General features: G+C 39.3%; 1 protein-coding gene across 2 annotated transcripts; it reads right to left on the minus strand.

Annotated features, from left to right (window-relative positions):
• Positions 1-11575: 11575 nt before the first annotated feature.
• Positions 11576-15629, minus strand: LOC104107012 (B3 domain-containing protein At3g06220-like). Of its 2 annotated transcripts, none has more exons than XM_009615690.4 (5): positions 15290-15629; positions 14795-15043; positions 13828-14134; positions 13592-13710; positions 11576-12785 (listed from the first exon to the last, which is right to left on the minus strand). In XM_009615690.4, the coding sequence occupies exons 2-5, from the start codon at positions 14912-14914 to the stop codon at positions 12471-12473; spliced, it is 861 nt and encodes a 286-aa protein (XP_009613985.1). In that variant the 5' UTR covers positions 14915-15043; positions 15290-15629; the 3' UTR covers positions 11576-12470. The 2 variants fall into 2 exon arrangements, with proteins under 2 accessions (XP_009613985.1, XP_009613984.1); XM_009615689.4 differs by having other exon boundaries at positions 15178-15629.
• Positions 15630-16647: the final 1018 nt, after the last annotated feature.

Raw genomic sequence — 16647 nt, forward strand, 5'->3', positions numbered from 1 at the left:
TGGCACCCATATTTATTGGGTACCCGGCCATGATGGATGCCACCAAAACTGCTCGGGGGAGGGGAAGATTATTTTCATTCCTGCTCGGGTCTAAGCGGCTACACACAAAATTTTGCCATATTTTTGCCTCAAAATTGAGGGTGGCCCGAGCAATGGGGACCCCCACTGTGATCCACGGTGGTGGTGGTCCTGGAGCTGCCAATATCTCTGCTAGCCAAGGGCGAATTGCATCACCCTTAGATAGCTTTTCCAAGTACTGGACTGGTTCTAACTCCTCGAATCCCAAGTACTGGTTCAGAGTGCCCTGATCGAATCTAACTTTCAAATTCCGCACTTTGGTAACTTTGGTACCCTTCTTGATGTGTGCCATATTGGTATAGAATTCTCGTACTAAGTGCTCCTTGGCATTCTTGGCACTCTGTGTGAACCACATCCACCCCTGGCGCTCCTTGAACTGCCTAAGGATATTTGGATTGTATTTATCCAAATCCTTCAGTAAGATTTGCCGCTCAAGTATGAGCAATCTCTGGGGCCACCACTCTCTGAACCTGTTGAAGGCTGTCAAACTCACAAATCGATCCTCTCATGCTTCCATCTTCTTCCACCTCTCTAGGCCGCCCACTCGAGTGTCACCTCCTCTACCATCATCATCATCATCATCTATATCAATTGGTGCGGGAGGAGTGTGTGTAGAGGAGGGCTTTGAACCCTGGATGCCGACATCTGAACCCTCAGAAGAACTTGCTGGGGTGGAGGGTTTGTCACGGAGTTGGTATCTCCTTGGAAAGTGTGATGGTTGGGACTGGGCCTCAGGCTGTTTTCCCATTGAGTGACCTTCGGAGACTTCCCTAGACGGGACATATGATCTTGATTCAGAAGGTTCTGTGGCCCTGCCTCACCCCGGGGTTTACTTTTTTGTCAAAGTTTTCTTTTGCACCCCCAAAGGTTCAGTGCCTTTTCCCCGGCCTCGGGAGGGTTCACCTCTCCATTTAGATGTATCTCCTCTACCTCATGAACGAACCATTGTCTGTAATATGAGTCACATAAGTCAGTTAAAGCTCAAAGCAGTGTACACAGATGCATAACAGTTGCAGGAAAACAGACAAGAGGCAGTGTGGACCGCACAATTTTGAGTGCGGTCGCAGACTACCACGTGAGGACCGCAAAATTTTGAAGTGCGGTCGCACATCCTGAAGTGTGGACCGCACAATTTTGAGTGCAGCAGCATAATCCTAATTCCAGAACACTGGTTCTCCGAAGTTCCAAAGTGCGGTCGCATATATTATTTTGCGGTCGCACAATTTTTTCTGCGGTCCGCACTTGTCATGCAACATTTTAGCCCTAAGTTTAAGATCTGTGGACCGCACAAATTTGTGTGCGGCTGAACAATTTGAGATTACGCAGCACTAACTCTATGTTTTGCAAGTTTTGCATAATTTAGACTTGGTATTTGCAATTAAACACGATTAATGATCTACCCAGGCCCGAATGAATATATATGATATTACCCACATGATTTTAAGCACACATGACTAACAATTGACATTTTAGGTCTAACAATAACTCTATCACAAAAGAACAAAAACTAAAAAAATTTGCAAAATCTAAAGATGTAATGAACATACCAGTTATGAAGGATGTAGGTAAGAATTTACACTAATGAAATGAAGGAAGATTGTGAACTAATTGAACGTGCATTGTGTTTGCGTAGGGTTCAAGAACTCAGAGTGGTAAAGTTGTGAATAGTGTATTGAGGTTTTATTTATAGGTTGACCAATTCTCCCCAAACCTAAGGTGAATGCGGCTACACAATTTTGAGTGTGGACCGCACTTTTTACCTGGACTTTAATGCAACGCTGCGGTCCGCACAAAAGTGAGTACGGCCACAGAATTTGTGCGGACCGCACAATTTTGTGCGCGGCCGCAGATTGGCTATGAATTTTCACAGGCCAACTTCAGAGAACATGCAATTTTGGTCTTCCAGTTATGCGACCGCACACAGAATTCTACGGCCGCAGAGTGATTTCTGCTCCTGCCTTTTTCAACACTTAGCCAATTTTTTTATGACACAGTCCCTGCAATGCATATTTATTCCTGCATACACTTCAAAACTAGTTAGCACAAAACAAAGCCTATCTAATGAAAAAGAAAAAGAAAAAGACACATGGGTTGGCTCCCAAGAAGCGCCCGATTTAACGTCGCGGCACGGCGCAGGTTACCATCAATCACTTGAAATGAATTAACACCACAATGTGGCCATCATCAACTTTGCCAAGATAATGTTTCACCCGATGACCATGGACTATAAACACTTCATCATTTTTATTCTTCAAGTCTAATGCACCAAAGGGTGTCACATGTACAACCTCAAATGGACCACTCCACTTGGACTTCAACTTTCCCGGAAACATGCGCAACCGAGAATTGAACAATAGCACAAGATCACCTTCTTTGAACTCCTTGTTTTGGATGTACTTGTCATGGAGGTACTTTATTTTGTCCTTGTATAAAGACGAAATTGAATATGCATGGTACCGGAATTCACCAAGCTCATTCAATAATGCTACCCTTAAGTTGGCGGCGACATCCCATTCAAGATTAAGCTTCTCCAATGCCCACATATCCTTGTACTCAAGTTCCGCCGGTAGGTGACAAGCTTTCCAACACTAACCGATATGGAGACATACCAATCGGTATTTTGTAAGTCGTCCTATAAGACCAAATAGCATCATCAAGTTTCTTTGACCAATTCGTCCGGTTGGCATTCACAGTCTTCGACAAAATACTCTTGATCTCCCGGTTGGAGACTTCGACTTGCCCACTTGCTTGAGGATGATAGGGAGTTGACACTTTGTGAGTAACACCATACTTTGTGAGTAAGGTATCAAAAGCTTTGTTACAAAAGTTCAATCCCCCATCACTAATAATGGACCTTGGAGTACCAAATCTCGTGAAGATGTTCTTTTTCAAAAATGCCACCACACTTCGAGCTTCATTGTTAAGTAAAGCCACGACTTTAACCCATTTTGACACATAATCCACAACTACCAATATGTAAGTGTTCCCACAAGAGCTCACGAACGGACCCATGAAATCAATGCCCCACACATCAAAAAAGTCAATCTCCAAGATGGTGGTGAGGGGGCATCTCATTCTTCTTAGAAATCCCACCGGCCCTTTGACATTCATCACAATGCTTGACGATATCGCTAGCGTCCTTGTAAAGAGTAGGCCAGTATAATCCACAACTCAACATTTTTGTTGCTGTTCTAGCTCCACCATGGTGAACACCATATGGTAAAGAGTAGCAAGCCTCAAGAATTTCCTTTTGTTCCTCCTCCAGCACACATTGCCGAATCACACCATCAATACAAATCCGGAAGAGATACGGCTTATTCCAATAATAGTCAAGGCAATCCCGTTTGAGCTTCTTCCTTTGGTTTGAAAAGAACTCATTCAGTACGATACCACTCACAAGATAATTGGTTAAATCGGTGAACCATGGCATCCCGGTCATTGAAATGGCTAGAAGATGCTCGTCGGGGAAGGAATCATTTATCCCAAGACCGTCATGTGGCCTCCCCTCTTCCTCTAAATGAGACAAGTGGTCTGCCACTTGGTTTTCACTACCCTTGTGGTCTTGAATCTCTACATCAAACTCTTGCAATAGAAGCACCCACCGCATTAATCTTACTTTAAAATCTTTCTTGCTCATCAAATATCGAAGCACCGCATGGTCGGTGTGTACAATCACCTTTGTACCCATCAAGTACGGGTGGAACTTCTCTATAGCAAAAACAATAGCAAGGAGATCTTTTTCGGTCACTGTGTAGTTGACTTGGCCATCATTCATGGTCTTACTAGCATAATAGACCGGATGGAAGATTTTGTTGATACGTTGCCCCAAAACTGCTCCGACCACCACATCACTTGCGTCACACATGAGCTCAAAAGGCAAGCTCCAATCTGGTACGGTGATAATAGGAATAGTAGTCAACTTGAACTTGATCAATTCGAATGCCTTCATACAATCCTCGTTGAAATGGAACTTGGCACCCTTCTCCAAAATTTTACACAAGGGGTTCACCACCTTAGAAAAGTCCTTGATGAATCGGCGATAGAACCCTGCACGACCCAAGAAGCTCCTCACTCCCTTCACGGATGTAGGGGGAGGGAGTTTGGAGACCACCTCAATTTTGGCCTTGTCGACCTCAATACCATGCTTTGAAATTTTGTGGCCGAGGACTATGACTTCTTCGACCATGAAGTGACATTTCTCCCAATTCAAAACCAAGTTTGTCTCCTCACATTTTGCCAAGACCTTATCCAAGTTGTTCAAGCAATCATTGAAGGAATTCCCAACCATAGAGAAATCATCCATAAAGACCTCAAAAAAATCCTCCACCATGTTGTGGAAGATGGCCATCATACACCGTTAAAAAGTCACTGGTGCATTGCATAACCCAAATGGCATCCGCGAGAATGCGAAAGTACCATAGGGACAAGTGAAAGTAGTCTTCTTTTGGTCCTCAGAAGCAGTGAGAATTTGATTGTAGCCGGAATATCCATCAAGGAAATAATAAAAAGCTCGTCCGGCCAACTTATCAAGCATTTGATCAAGAAATGGAAGCGGAAAATGATCTTTTCGAGTGACTTTGTTGAGCTTCCGATAGTCCATGCACACTCTCCACCCGGTCACCATTCTTGTAGGAATCAATTCGTTCTTGTCATTGGTGACCACAATCATGCCCTCTTTCTTTGGTACACATTGCATCGGAGAGGTCCACGAGCTATCGGAAATGGGGTAAACTACCCCGGCATCCAACCACTTTATGATCTCCTTCTTCACCACCTCTTGCATTGCTTCATTTAATCTTCTTTGATGTTCAATGGAGGGTTTGGAATCCTCCTCCAATATAATCTTGTGCATGCAAAAGGCTGGGCTTATACCTCGAATATCCGCCAGTGTCCATCCTATAGCTTTCTTTCTCTTTTGAAGCACCGCTAAAGTAGAATCTACATGCACGTTAGTCAAGCAAACGGAAAGAATAACAGGTAAAGTAGAACATGGGCCAAGAAACTCATACTTGAGATGTGAAGGCAATGGCTTTAACTCCAAAGTGGGATTCAATGCGGTCGATACAACGTCTCCAAAAATTGATGTCGCCCAAACTCACACCACTAATTAGGATTGTGAGGCAGCCGATGCAATTATAAATATCCAACGTGAGTCGGGGTCGATTCCACACAGAGCTTTATGTTGGATTAGGTATATACCTAGTCTAAGTATATGACGTGCCCAAGATTGCACTTCTACATATTCGGTTGTTTCTTTTCTACTTCTAAATCTTATGCTAATGCTGTAATTGTAAAGCTAAAGGACGATATTTTTGGTATTGTTGTTTTTCAGGTTATAAAAGATCTAGGATTGTAACTTCCTCCTAGTTGGTTACCTAACGGATTGAGAGCTTTAGGGCATGTTTGGTTGGTCGGGATACAATATAGCAATCACACGCGATTACTCACTCTACCTCTCGGTAGTTTGAGTGATTTTGCCCAATTTGGCTTTCTCAAGTCCAAATGGGTATCTCACGAAACAAGTGATAGCTGCTAAAAGTCGGGTCTTACTATCTCTAGATTCGACCCTTTAATTAGGGCATCAATTTCTCGAGTTTACCCCAAATTCTTGTTAGCCAAGTTTTCTTAGACTTAGTCTTTCTTTCTCAAGTAGAGACTAAGTCAATTAGGCATGAATCAATATTTGTAACCATCAATTCTCAAATTCAAGCAAGAACTAGGCTAAATATCATATACCCAATCATAAATAAGCCTTAATTCAATCACCCATTAAGTACCCATACTAGGGTTGGATCATAACCCTAGCTAAGGGTTTAGCTACTCATAGAAAATGAAGAAATTAAAGAAGAAACTAAGACAAAACTCATAATAGATAATTAAGGGAAGAAAATCTAATGTTAAAATGATAAACTATTACAAAGTTGCCCAAAACAGTAAAGAAAAACGACTATCTATTTTTTAGAGTTCAAACTTAACCTAAAATGACAAAAAGATCTATTTAAACCCAACTAATTATCGGACAAAATTGTCTCTGCGAAGATTCTGCGGCCGCACAATTATGTATGTGGTCCGCACTTTGACACTAGCTTGACAAAATGGACTTCTGTGGCCGCACAATTCTTGGTTGCGGACGCACTTCTTCAAATTCTACGATCCGCACATTTCTGAGTGCGGCCGCACTCTCGAGTTTTAGCTTTAACATCCAAGACTTCTGCGGACCGCACATTTCTGAGTGCGACCGCACTTTTGATTCCTCCGCCGCACAATAATGGTGCGGTCCTCACTTCTTCACGACCCCAGAATCCATCTCTCTGAACCTCATCTTCTGCGGCCACACAATAATTATGCGGTCCGCACTTTTCATGGAAATTTTGTTAGAGGCTTCCTCATGTTCTGCGGCCGCACTCAATATTGTGCGGTCCGCATTTTGCCCTTTTAGCTTAGTTTTGGTCCTCTTCCAAAATTACTCTTTCTTGAGTTGATTTTCATCTCTTTGGCTCATATTCCAACACTCCTGCAAGAAAGCACAATTCATCAGTTTTCGGGAATATCTTTAAGTAATTTTGAGCTAAAACAAAAGTAAAAGAGTACAAATAAGTAGTCAAAATCGCTACTTATCAACTGCCTTGACCACAACTCCAGTTCTAGTTTTGCCTTCAGCTTCAGGCTCTTATACAATGTATTTTGATGCTTCACAGATCGGTATTGGGTGTGTCTTAATACAGGAAGGTAGAGTGATTTCTTATGCTTCGCGCCAGTTGAAGTCATACGAAAAGAGCTACCATGTTCATGATTTAGACTTGGCAGCCATTGTTCATGCATTGAAGATTTAGAGGCACTATCTCTATGGTGTGTCTTGTGAGGTATTTACAGATCATCGGAGTCTTCAGCACTTATTCAAATAGAAGTATCTAAATTTGAGGCAGTGGAGATGGTTGGAGTTGCTAAAGGACTATGATATTATTATTCTGTATCATCCCGGGAAGTCCAATGTGGTGTTCGATGCCTTGAGTAGAAAGGTGGTGAGTATGGGTAGCCTTGTATTCATTCATGTTAGTGAGATTCCTCTTGCAGTTGATGTTCAGGCCTTGGCCAACTAGTTTGTGAGATTAGATATTTCGGAGCTCAGTCGGGTTCTAGCTTGTGTAGTTTCTCGATCTTCCTTATATGACCACATCAGAGAGCGCCAATATGATGATCCCCATTTGCTTGTCCTAAAGGACACAGTTTAGTACTGTGATGCCAAAGATGTTACTATTGGAGATTATGGGATGTTGAGGATGCAGGGTCGAAATTGTGTGCCTAATGTAGATGGGTTGCGTGAGTTAATTCTTGAAGAAGCCCACATTTCGCGGTATTCCATTCATCCGGGTGCCGCTAAGATGTATCAGGACTTGAGGCAACATTATTGGTGGAGAAAGATGAAGAAAGATATAGTTTGGTTTGTAGCCCGATGTTTAAATTGTCAACAGGTGAAGTACAAGCATCAGAGACCAGGTGGATTGCTTCAGAGACTTGAAATTCCGGAGTGGAAGTAGGAGCGCATTACCATGGACTTCGTAGTTGGACTCCCACAGACCTCGAGGAAGTTTGATGTTGTTTGGGTGATTGTGGATCGGTTAACCAAGTCCGCGCATTGTATTCCAGTCGATACTACTTATTCTTCGGAGCAGTTAGCTGAGATCTATATTCGCGAGATTGTTCGCCTTCACGGTGTGCCAGTGTCCATCATTTCAGATCGGGGCACGCAGTTTACATCACAGTTTTGGAGAGCAGTGCAGCGAGAATTAGGCACACAGGTTCAGTTGAGTACAGCATTTCACCCTCAGATGGACGGACAGTTCGAGCGCACTATTTAGATATTGAAAGATATGCTATGTGCTTGTGTTATAGATTTCGGGGGTTCTTAGGATCAGTTTCTGCCGCTTGCAGAGTTTGCCTATAACAACAGCTACCAATCGAGCATTCAGATTGCTCTGTATGAGTCTTTGTATGGGAGACGGTGTCCGTCTCCGGTAGGTTGGTTTGATCCGGGTGAGGCTAGGCTATTGGGTACTGATTTAGTCCAAGATGCTTTGGAAAAGGTTAAATTGATTCAGGATCGACTTCGCACGGCGCAGTCTAGACAGAAGAGTTATGCCGATCGGAAGGTTCACGATGTTGCTTACATGGTAGGAGAGAAGGTACTACTCTGAGTTTTGCCTATGAAAGGTGATATGAGGTTCAGAAAGAAGGGCAAGTTGAGTCCTAGGTATATTGGGCCTTTTGAAATACTTAAGAAGATTGCATTGCCGCCTAGTCTATCGGGTGTTCATCCAATGTTTCGTGTATCCATGCTCCGGAAGTATGTCGGAGATCCGTCTCATGTTTTGGATTTCAGTACAGTGCAATTGGATGGTAACTTGACTTATGATGTGGAGCCAGTGGCCATTTTGGATCGACAGGTTCGAAAGTTGAGATCAAAGAACATAGCTTCAGTGAAAGTGTAGTGGAGAGGCCAGCCAGTAGGAGAAGCTACCTAGAAGACTGGGCGGGGGATGTGGAGTAAATATTCACACCTATTTGAGACTCCAGGTATGATTCTAAACTCGTTCGAAGACGAATGTTTGTTTAAGAGGGGGAGAATATAACGACCCGACCGATCGTTTTGGGTATTACAGCCTTGTTTCCTCATTTATTACTCATTTTGTGCTTTACATTTGTTATGTGACTTGCCAAGGTAATTGGTTCGGGTCCGGTGAGGTTTTGGAATGAATTGAGACACTTAGTCTCAAGATGAAAGCTTAAGTTGAAATAGTTGACCGGATGTTGATATGTGTAAACGACTCCGAAATAGAGTTTTGATAATTCCCATTTTCTAGCCTAACTTCCCACCTTTCATGTCATATTCCCTCACGTCTCCTCGCAGCACACACCTCACTTTCCACCTCCCCACGCTTCCTTTCTAACAACTCTCACGCCATACTATATAATATAATTGGCTTTTAACATTTGGGAGGGAGGGGGCAAAAAGGAAAACTAAACAATTGAGTAAGTAAAAAACGAAAAGAGAGAATTGAGAGCCGAACAATAAGAAAAGAGTGAGCAGTATTTTCCACCCAAAGAACATTTTGGTTTCATCGCCATTCTCATGCTTAACTCTTCATCATGTAAAGGCAATGATAGCTCATGTTTTTTAGCCATAGATTAGTAAAACCTCACTGTTTCGTCACCTAAAACCAGCTCCAAAACAATACAAAAACACTACCAAAAACTCCTCCAAAGCAGCCACAAAAATCTGTAGTGAAACAACCCAAATCAGTCACCAAACAGCCCCAAAAACAGCACAAAACCACCACCAAAATCAACTCAAAAACTGTCCAAAAGAAAACTAACGCCAAACATATCTGAAAATTTGTTTAGAAACCATCTGAAAATTAGTCTGAACAGTCACAAAAATCAGTCGAGCTCCACCTGAACTTGAGGTAAGTCACTTCTGATCATTGTTAGTCAATAATATTGAATTATCATTGAGTATTTCGACTAGATTACGTGTTTTTGAGGTGAAATTCGAGCATTTGGGCCTAGGGATTTGAAAATAAGATTTTGAGGATTTAAAGGTCGGGTTGATATCGGAATTTGGTAAATTTGGTATGGTTGGACTCGTGGTTGAATGGGCATTCATATTTTATAACTTTTGTTGGGTTTCGATATGTGGTCCCCACTGATAATATTTGAGTTAAATTTCGAATTTTGTTGGAAATTTTAGTAATTTCATATGGAATTGATTCCTATAATTCGTGTTGATTTTATCGAATCATTGTGACTAGATTTGAGGCGTTCGGAGGTCGATTCACGAGGCAAGGGCTTTCTAGCAGAGTGATTTGAGTTGCTTGAGGTAAGTATCGTATTTAAACTCGGTTAAGGCACTAGTTGCCTAAATTGTTGTGATAGCCACGTACTTTTGGGTGCGCACATGTATGGGGATGGTCCCGTGTGCAGGAATCGGGTTGTGTATTTATGTTTGGGTTGTGCTCGGGATCCTATAAGCCCAAAAATAACTTTTAAGCTTAAAGCTTTGATAACAAATATGTGGTAACATTTTATGCGATCTGATTAAACCATGATATGTTTACTCAGAGATTTAAATCCCGGGACAAACTTGATAAATGCTTTTCATTGATGAAATTTCCGGATTAGTTATGATAGCACACTTTGCACAGGCCTACACTTTAGCATGTCATTTATACCAGTCCGGGGACATGAGAATCTTATTTCATTCATTATATATTTCTACCCTTACTTTATTGCTACTGTATGATACTTCGGCATGTGAGTTGTACGTACAGCACGTGAGTCGTCCATGTAGATCCATATATTGATACTTTGGCACGTGAGTTATCCGTGCGGATCTATATATTATATTATTGACATGAGTTATCTGTGTCGCACGTAAATTGTCCGTGCAGATTCTATTGTTAGCACGTGAGTTGTCCGTGCAGCACGTGAGTTGTCCTTGCAATGTTTGAAACTTGTATTTTCTTGATCTTTATATGATTTACTTGCTTTATTTCCCCTACATGCCAAAATACTGTTGAGCATGATATAGTTGTACTGATTTAACTGGTGAATTCAACAAATTAAGATTCTCTTACCTTGCCCTGTTTATTTGCGATACTTATTGAGTTGGTTGTACTCACACTACACCTTTGCACCTCGTGTGCAAATTAAGGTACTTCCTGATATGGCGGTTGCTAGATTCGGGGATTCATCTATTGGAGACTATCGAGGTAGCTGCTTGGCGTCCGCAGACCTTGACTCTCTTCCCTTTCATTTATTTTAGTTGTTCTATATTTTCGGACAATATTTTTATCAGTCAGACTATGTTATCATTTATATGCCCATGTACTCAGTGACACCGGATTTTGGGAGTGTATTTATATCATTATTTGTGGGATTTTCTATTAAATTTAAATATTATATTTTCAAACTTAAAGAAATTTATGGTTTATTGAGGTTGTCGGCTTACCTAGTATTAAGATAGGCGCCATCACGACAAGTCTGATTTTGGGTTGTGACAAAGAGGTTACAATATTTTCTGGGCTAGTTGAGATCCCTCTATCACATAAGAGTTTATCGAACTTGAATGACAAGGAACTAGAGTTCACTTTCAACAATCTTCCCTAAAGTATAAAGTTAATGCAGAAGATGAGCACTATTTGGTTGCTTGAAAATGAAGAAGATGAGTTAAAACTCTATTAAAAGTCTTGAAACTCGCTTAAACTTGTGTTTGCAAACTGAGAGTTCCCAAAATTAGAATTTATTTTGAGAAGGTGCTATTGAAATAGTTTAGGTACATCTTAAGGAGTTTGAATTCTCAATTTTGGGCTGTTTTACTGGAGATTTGAGGTGGTTTGAATTAAATTTGAGCCAAATACGAAGTAGAAGATGAATATGGAAGAAGATAATGTTAGGACCGAAATAATCAGGTGTCATGCGGAAGCTAGTAAACCAAATCTTGAACAATGATAAATCAGGAAATAAAAGATAAATATACTAAAAGAGACACAGATATTTAATGTGGTTCGGTCAATTGACCTACATTTACAGGCGGAGATGAACAACCCACCATATAAAAGTGAGTACAAAATATCGAGAGAACAACCTCACAAATAAGCAAACACAAGTGGCAGGCTAACACTTATCCCGAAATTCTCCCCCTAAACAAGACTATCACTAACAATTTGCATGCCACTGCTTTGCTGGTCCCAAGTTTTTCATAGCAAAAGACTTATTTAATTCTTACTTCAACCTTTAAATTCTGCAAGAAATATGACCAACAACAAGTATGTCATCAACATAAAGTAATAAAATAATAAAGTCATCGTCAAAGAATTTTTGCACAAAAATATAATGGTTTGAAGAAGTCTTCTTGAAGCCCTGCTAACTCACTGGTGAACCAAACTTCTTGTAACATTGTCTGGGAGTTTGTTTCAAACCATACAAGAACTTTTTCAACTTGCAAACATTATTCTCTTTTTCCTTGATTTCAAAACCTTCTGGCTGCTCCATATATATTTTTTCATCTGACTCACCATGGAGAAAAGCAGCCTTAACATCCATTTGCTCAATCTCCAAATCTAGACTTGCAGCTAAGCATAGAATCACACGAATGGATGACATCTTTACAACAGGAGAGCATATATCATCAAAATCCTTTATTTCTAATTAAATCCCTTAACAACTAATATAGTCTTGTATCGTGGAACTGGGCTACCATCTTCATGTTTCACCCTGAAAACCCACCTATTTTTCAAAGCTTTTTTGTCTTTAGTTAGCTTAACCAAATCAAAGGTATGATTATCATACAAAGATTTCATCTCATCTTCTATAGCATCAAACCACTTTTCCTTTTATTCACTGTCCATGGCCTCTTCAAAACTTTTAGATTCTCCCATATCAATCAAGAGTACATACTCAATAGGAGGATAACGAAATAAAGGTATTTTCTTTCCAGTAGATCTTCTGAGAGAACTCTTTAGAGCATCAATAGTAGTTGGTTGTTGGCCAACCACATCACCTTGCACTGGAGCATCAACAACATCATATTGGTCATTCTGAACATGATCGTCATCTTCATTATCAACTTGATTATCATCAGTTTGAAGATTTTCTCGAGGTGAAATAGTCACAGGAACTGGATCAACATCAACTAAGCTCTCATTGCTCTGAAAATCAACCTTCTCAACCTTATCAAAATAATCAATTATCTGGTTTTCAAAGAACACAATATCATAGTTTCTAACAAGTTTCTTCTCAACTGGATCACATAAACGATAGCCAAATTCATCTTGATCATAACCAATAAAAATACACTGTCTAGTTTTAACATCCAACTTTGACCTCTCATCCTTAGGAACGTGCACAAAGGCCTTACACCCGAAGACTCTCAAGTGATCATAAGAAACATTCTTACCAAACCAAACTCTGTTGGGGACATTACCATCCAAAGCAACAGTAGGAGACAAATTGATAAAATAAGCAGCAGTATTAAGTGCTTCTGCCCAGAAGGAGTCTGGAAGCTTAGCATCTAAAAGCAAACATCTAACCCTCTCAACTAAAGTTCACATCCTCTCTACTAAACCATTTAACTGAGGAGTCTTTGAAGGAGTTTTCTGATGTCGAATATCCTGTGATCAGCAATAATTATCAAAAGGACTAATATACTCACCACCATTGTCTAAGTAGATATATTTTAATTTCTTCCCTATCTGTCTTTCAACCAAGGCCTGAAAATTCTTGAAGACATCAAGTATTTGATCCTTGGACTTCAAAGGAAGTACCTTGAGTTTACGAGAATGATCATCAATAAAATTTACAAAGTAAAGTGCATCACGATAATACCTTGCTTTAAAAGGATCTCATAAATGAGAATGTACCAATTCCAGCAATAAAGCAATTGTATTTAATGACATTTTTGAAAATTAGTTTAACGGATTTATGAATGCATGCAAATTAGCAAATAATAACTTACCAAACGCTTTTTTCGGATATAAGATGGCTTGATGACAATGTCGAATGAAGGGGCATAAACAACCAAGTCTCCTGATCCATTAAGTGCTTGATCAGCTGGCGGAGCTGCCGTACCTATCTCTGAACCAGCTCATTTGTAAGTTGACTATTTTTGGAACTGAAGTTTAAAGGTTAAGCATGAAGATAGATGTGTCACACCACACTAGCTACAAGCTGAAGATCTTCAAAGAAGCTTACCCTGCACAATTTCTTCGTCCAATGGATGCAGCTCAGGCTCTTTGATGGCAGTTACGTCCCACTTTAAGCTGCCATTTATCCCATATATTTTAACGTAAAAGTTTGAATTTCCAACATAGGAAAAGGTTAAAAATTCTCCAAATTTCAAATTATTGTCCCGCACAAAGTCTGGCCAACCTCCCATGAAAAAGAAATCATTGTCATTCTTTTCCACAACAACCTTCCAAGATCTCCCTGCAAGATCTTGAAGCATAGAGTTTGCGGGAATATCTCCATTGAAAAACTTGAGAAAGGCCGGTGGAATTCTCTAAGCAAAGGAGACACAAAACGAAACGTAACTTCACTTTGATTTCCGAAGGAAGAAAGATGTGCAATATAAACAATAGAACAAGATAGAATTGCTTTAACAAAAATTAAAGTACACTCCTAGCTGGGTCTTATTCCAGTGCTAATTTCTTGAGTATATTGTCTGATAATGTCCACCCTAGTCATCTAGGGCCATAACTACCCGGTAAAGCTTTTATTATGTCAACATTCACTCTTCAGTCAATAATGAAGTGTATTAAATTGGCATTCATTTAGCATATACATCTTTAAGCCTTCTTTAAATATTTACAAACCATCTCTAATCCTAGTTTCTCTGCAATTATAAGAGTATAGATTGCTTATTAGGATAATAAACACTCATTCTTACCAGATTATTAGGAGTAGCAGTAGGAAATAAATATTTGCAAGTTTTGAGTATTATTTTCATCAACATCTAAAAGGACCCATATTACTGTGAACATTCAGACAAGAACCAAAAACTCTAAGAGAACATACCAGCATGAAATGATCTCTGTTTTTCAATTAATTAAGAACAGCAACAAGGTTGGAATAAGTTAAAAGTTCAACTAGTGGATCTTAATGCGACAGTTCTGTTACCAGTTAAGGAGAAATAACTAACAATTATAACAGCAAATATTACCAGTTGGGGGTTGCATATTTGAGGGTGATAAATCTTAAAGAACTCAGGGAGATGATCTGGGATAGTCACTTGCTCAATTGATGTCACCATTTTATCTTTCACCTTCTTTCTCTGGCTCATTTTGTCTATTGGAAATATGCTCTCTATCTCCACAAGGTAGGGTAAGGTTTGCGGACACACTATACTCCCCAAACCTTAGTATGTGAGATTACACAAGGTATGTTGTTGTTGTTTCTTTCTCTGACTCAACTATAAAACAACAGAGACAGAGAGAGGGGGAAATCAGTACTTAAAACAAGAAAATCGTATAAACACACAATGTAAACAAAATAAAGAGGAAAATGGAGAATACGAGTGAGCAGTAAAGATAAAATGAAACCTACATCCTATAGTACTTGACTTTTGGTTTTTGGTTCTGATTTTTGCTGGGATTTATAGAGGGGGGATAAGAAAGGAGATGAAGAATTGGGTCGACCCATTTGGGACGCGAATTACCTCTCTCTCTCTCTCTCCTTCCTAATCTACCTCTTCCCGAGGTGTCCCAGGTCTGAAGCATTGGGGATTTGATGATTTTGGCGTGGGGATGTGATTCCAGAAGTTTCACAAAAAAGGGATGTGATTCCAGAAGTTTCACAAAAACGGGATGTGAGAGAAGGGTGAAGAATGAGCAAGGGAAAAAGACTAAACATGAAAATGGAAAAAGAGATAGCAGTTGATGCAGAGCTGACAGTGGCGGCGGAGTAGCCGCCGGTGACATGACTGGACGAAAGTCGGAATAAAGGAAGAGAAGAAATAGGGGTTACAGGGAGGTCCTCCTTTGAATTTAACCTTTACCCAAAATAGACATTACTGTAATAAATACTGTACCATGACTACGGAGTAGTTTGTTTGAATAACTAGTATTAGCCTGTATTAAAGCAAACTTAACTTGACAAATTGTGATTTGATTTGTTTGAGCATATTAAATTATATTATTTTAATAAAATTTCAATTATATCTCTTTTATCAATATAGTGTACCTAATGATATAGTAAGTTTTATGATATTAATTTAAGCAAATGGCTATCTAGTAACTTTTTTATTTTATATTTTTATTATTATTCTCTATTTAGTATTATTATATTAGTAATATGACTTTTTATTAACTTGTCACTTGAATTAATATATTTATCGACTATTTCTTCTTTTTTGAATAAATGAAGAGTAATAATAAGGGCGTTAAGTCAAATTAGGGACTAATTAAACTCACATGGCAAAGTAATAACATCATTCACTAATTTTCTTTTTAATAACACACACGCAAGCATGCACGTGCGCGTATATATATATATATATATATATATATATATATATATATATATATATATATATATATATATTAAATTTTAATTGAATTGTTCACAATTTTTTAATTGTCTAACCCAAAAATAATATTTTTGAGTGTTATTTACTTACTGTATTTTATTCTTGAGTTAATTCGAAGTATAAATATCCTCATAATATATCTACCCCTCTTTCTATGTTTTTATCATATTCATTAACAATTCAACTTTCAATTTCTTTTTTTCCAGTGAGATTTAGTTTCAAAAAAAATTCTTTATTTCTAAAATTCATGACCAGTCAAACACCTTCTAAAATGCATGAACCTTTACATTTGCTCTTTGCTTATTACTATTGCTATATCAATACGAGATATCATTACATTATCTTCTATTGGCTTTCTACTACACTTAGAGCCTGTTAGGCCAAGCTGCCAAAAACTGCTTATTTTGAAATATATTTTTTTCTAAAAGTAAGATATCATTACATTATCTTCTATTGGCTTTCTACTTGACTTAGAGCCTGTTAGGCCA

Source organism: Nicotiana tomentosiformis, chromosome 6, assembly GCF_000390325.3.
Source record: "Nicotiana tomentosiformis chromosome 6, ASM39032v3, whole genome shotgun sequence".
Taxonomy (NCBI): Eukaryota; Viridiplantae; Streptophyta; class Magnoliopsida; order Solanales; family Solanaceae; genus Nicotiana; species Nicotiana tomentosiformis.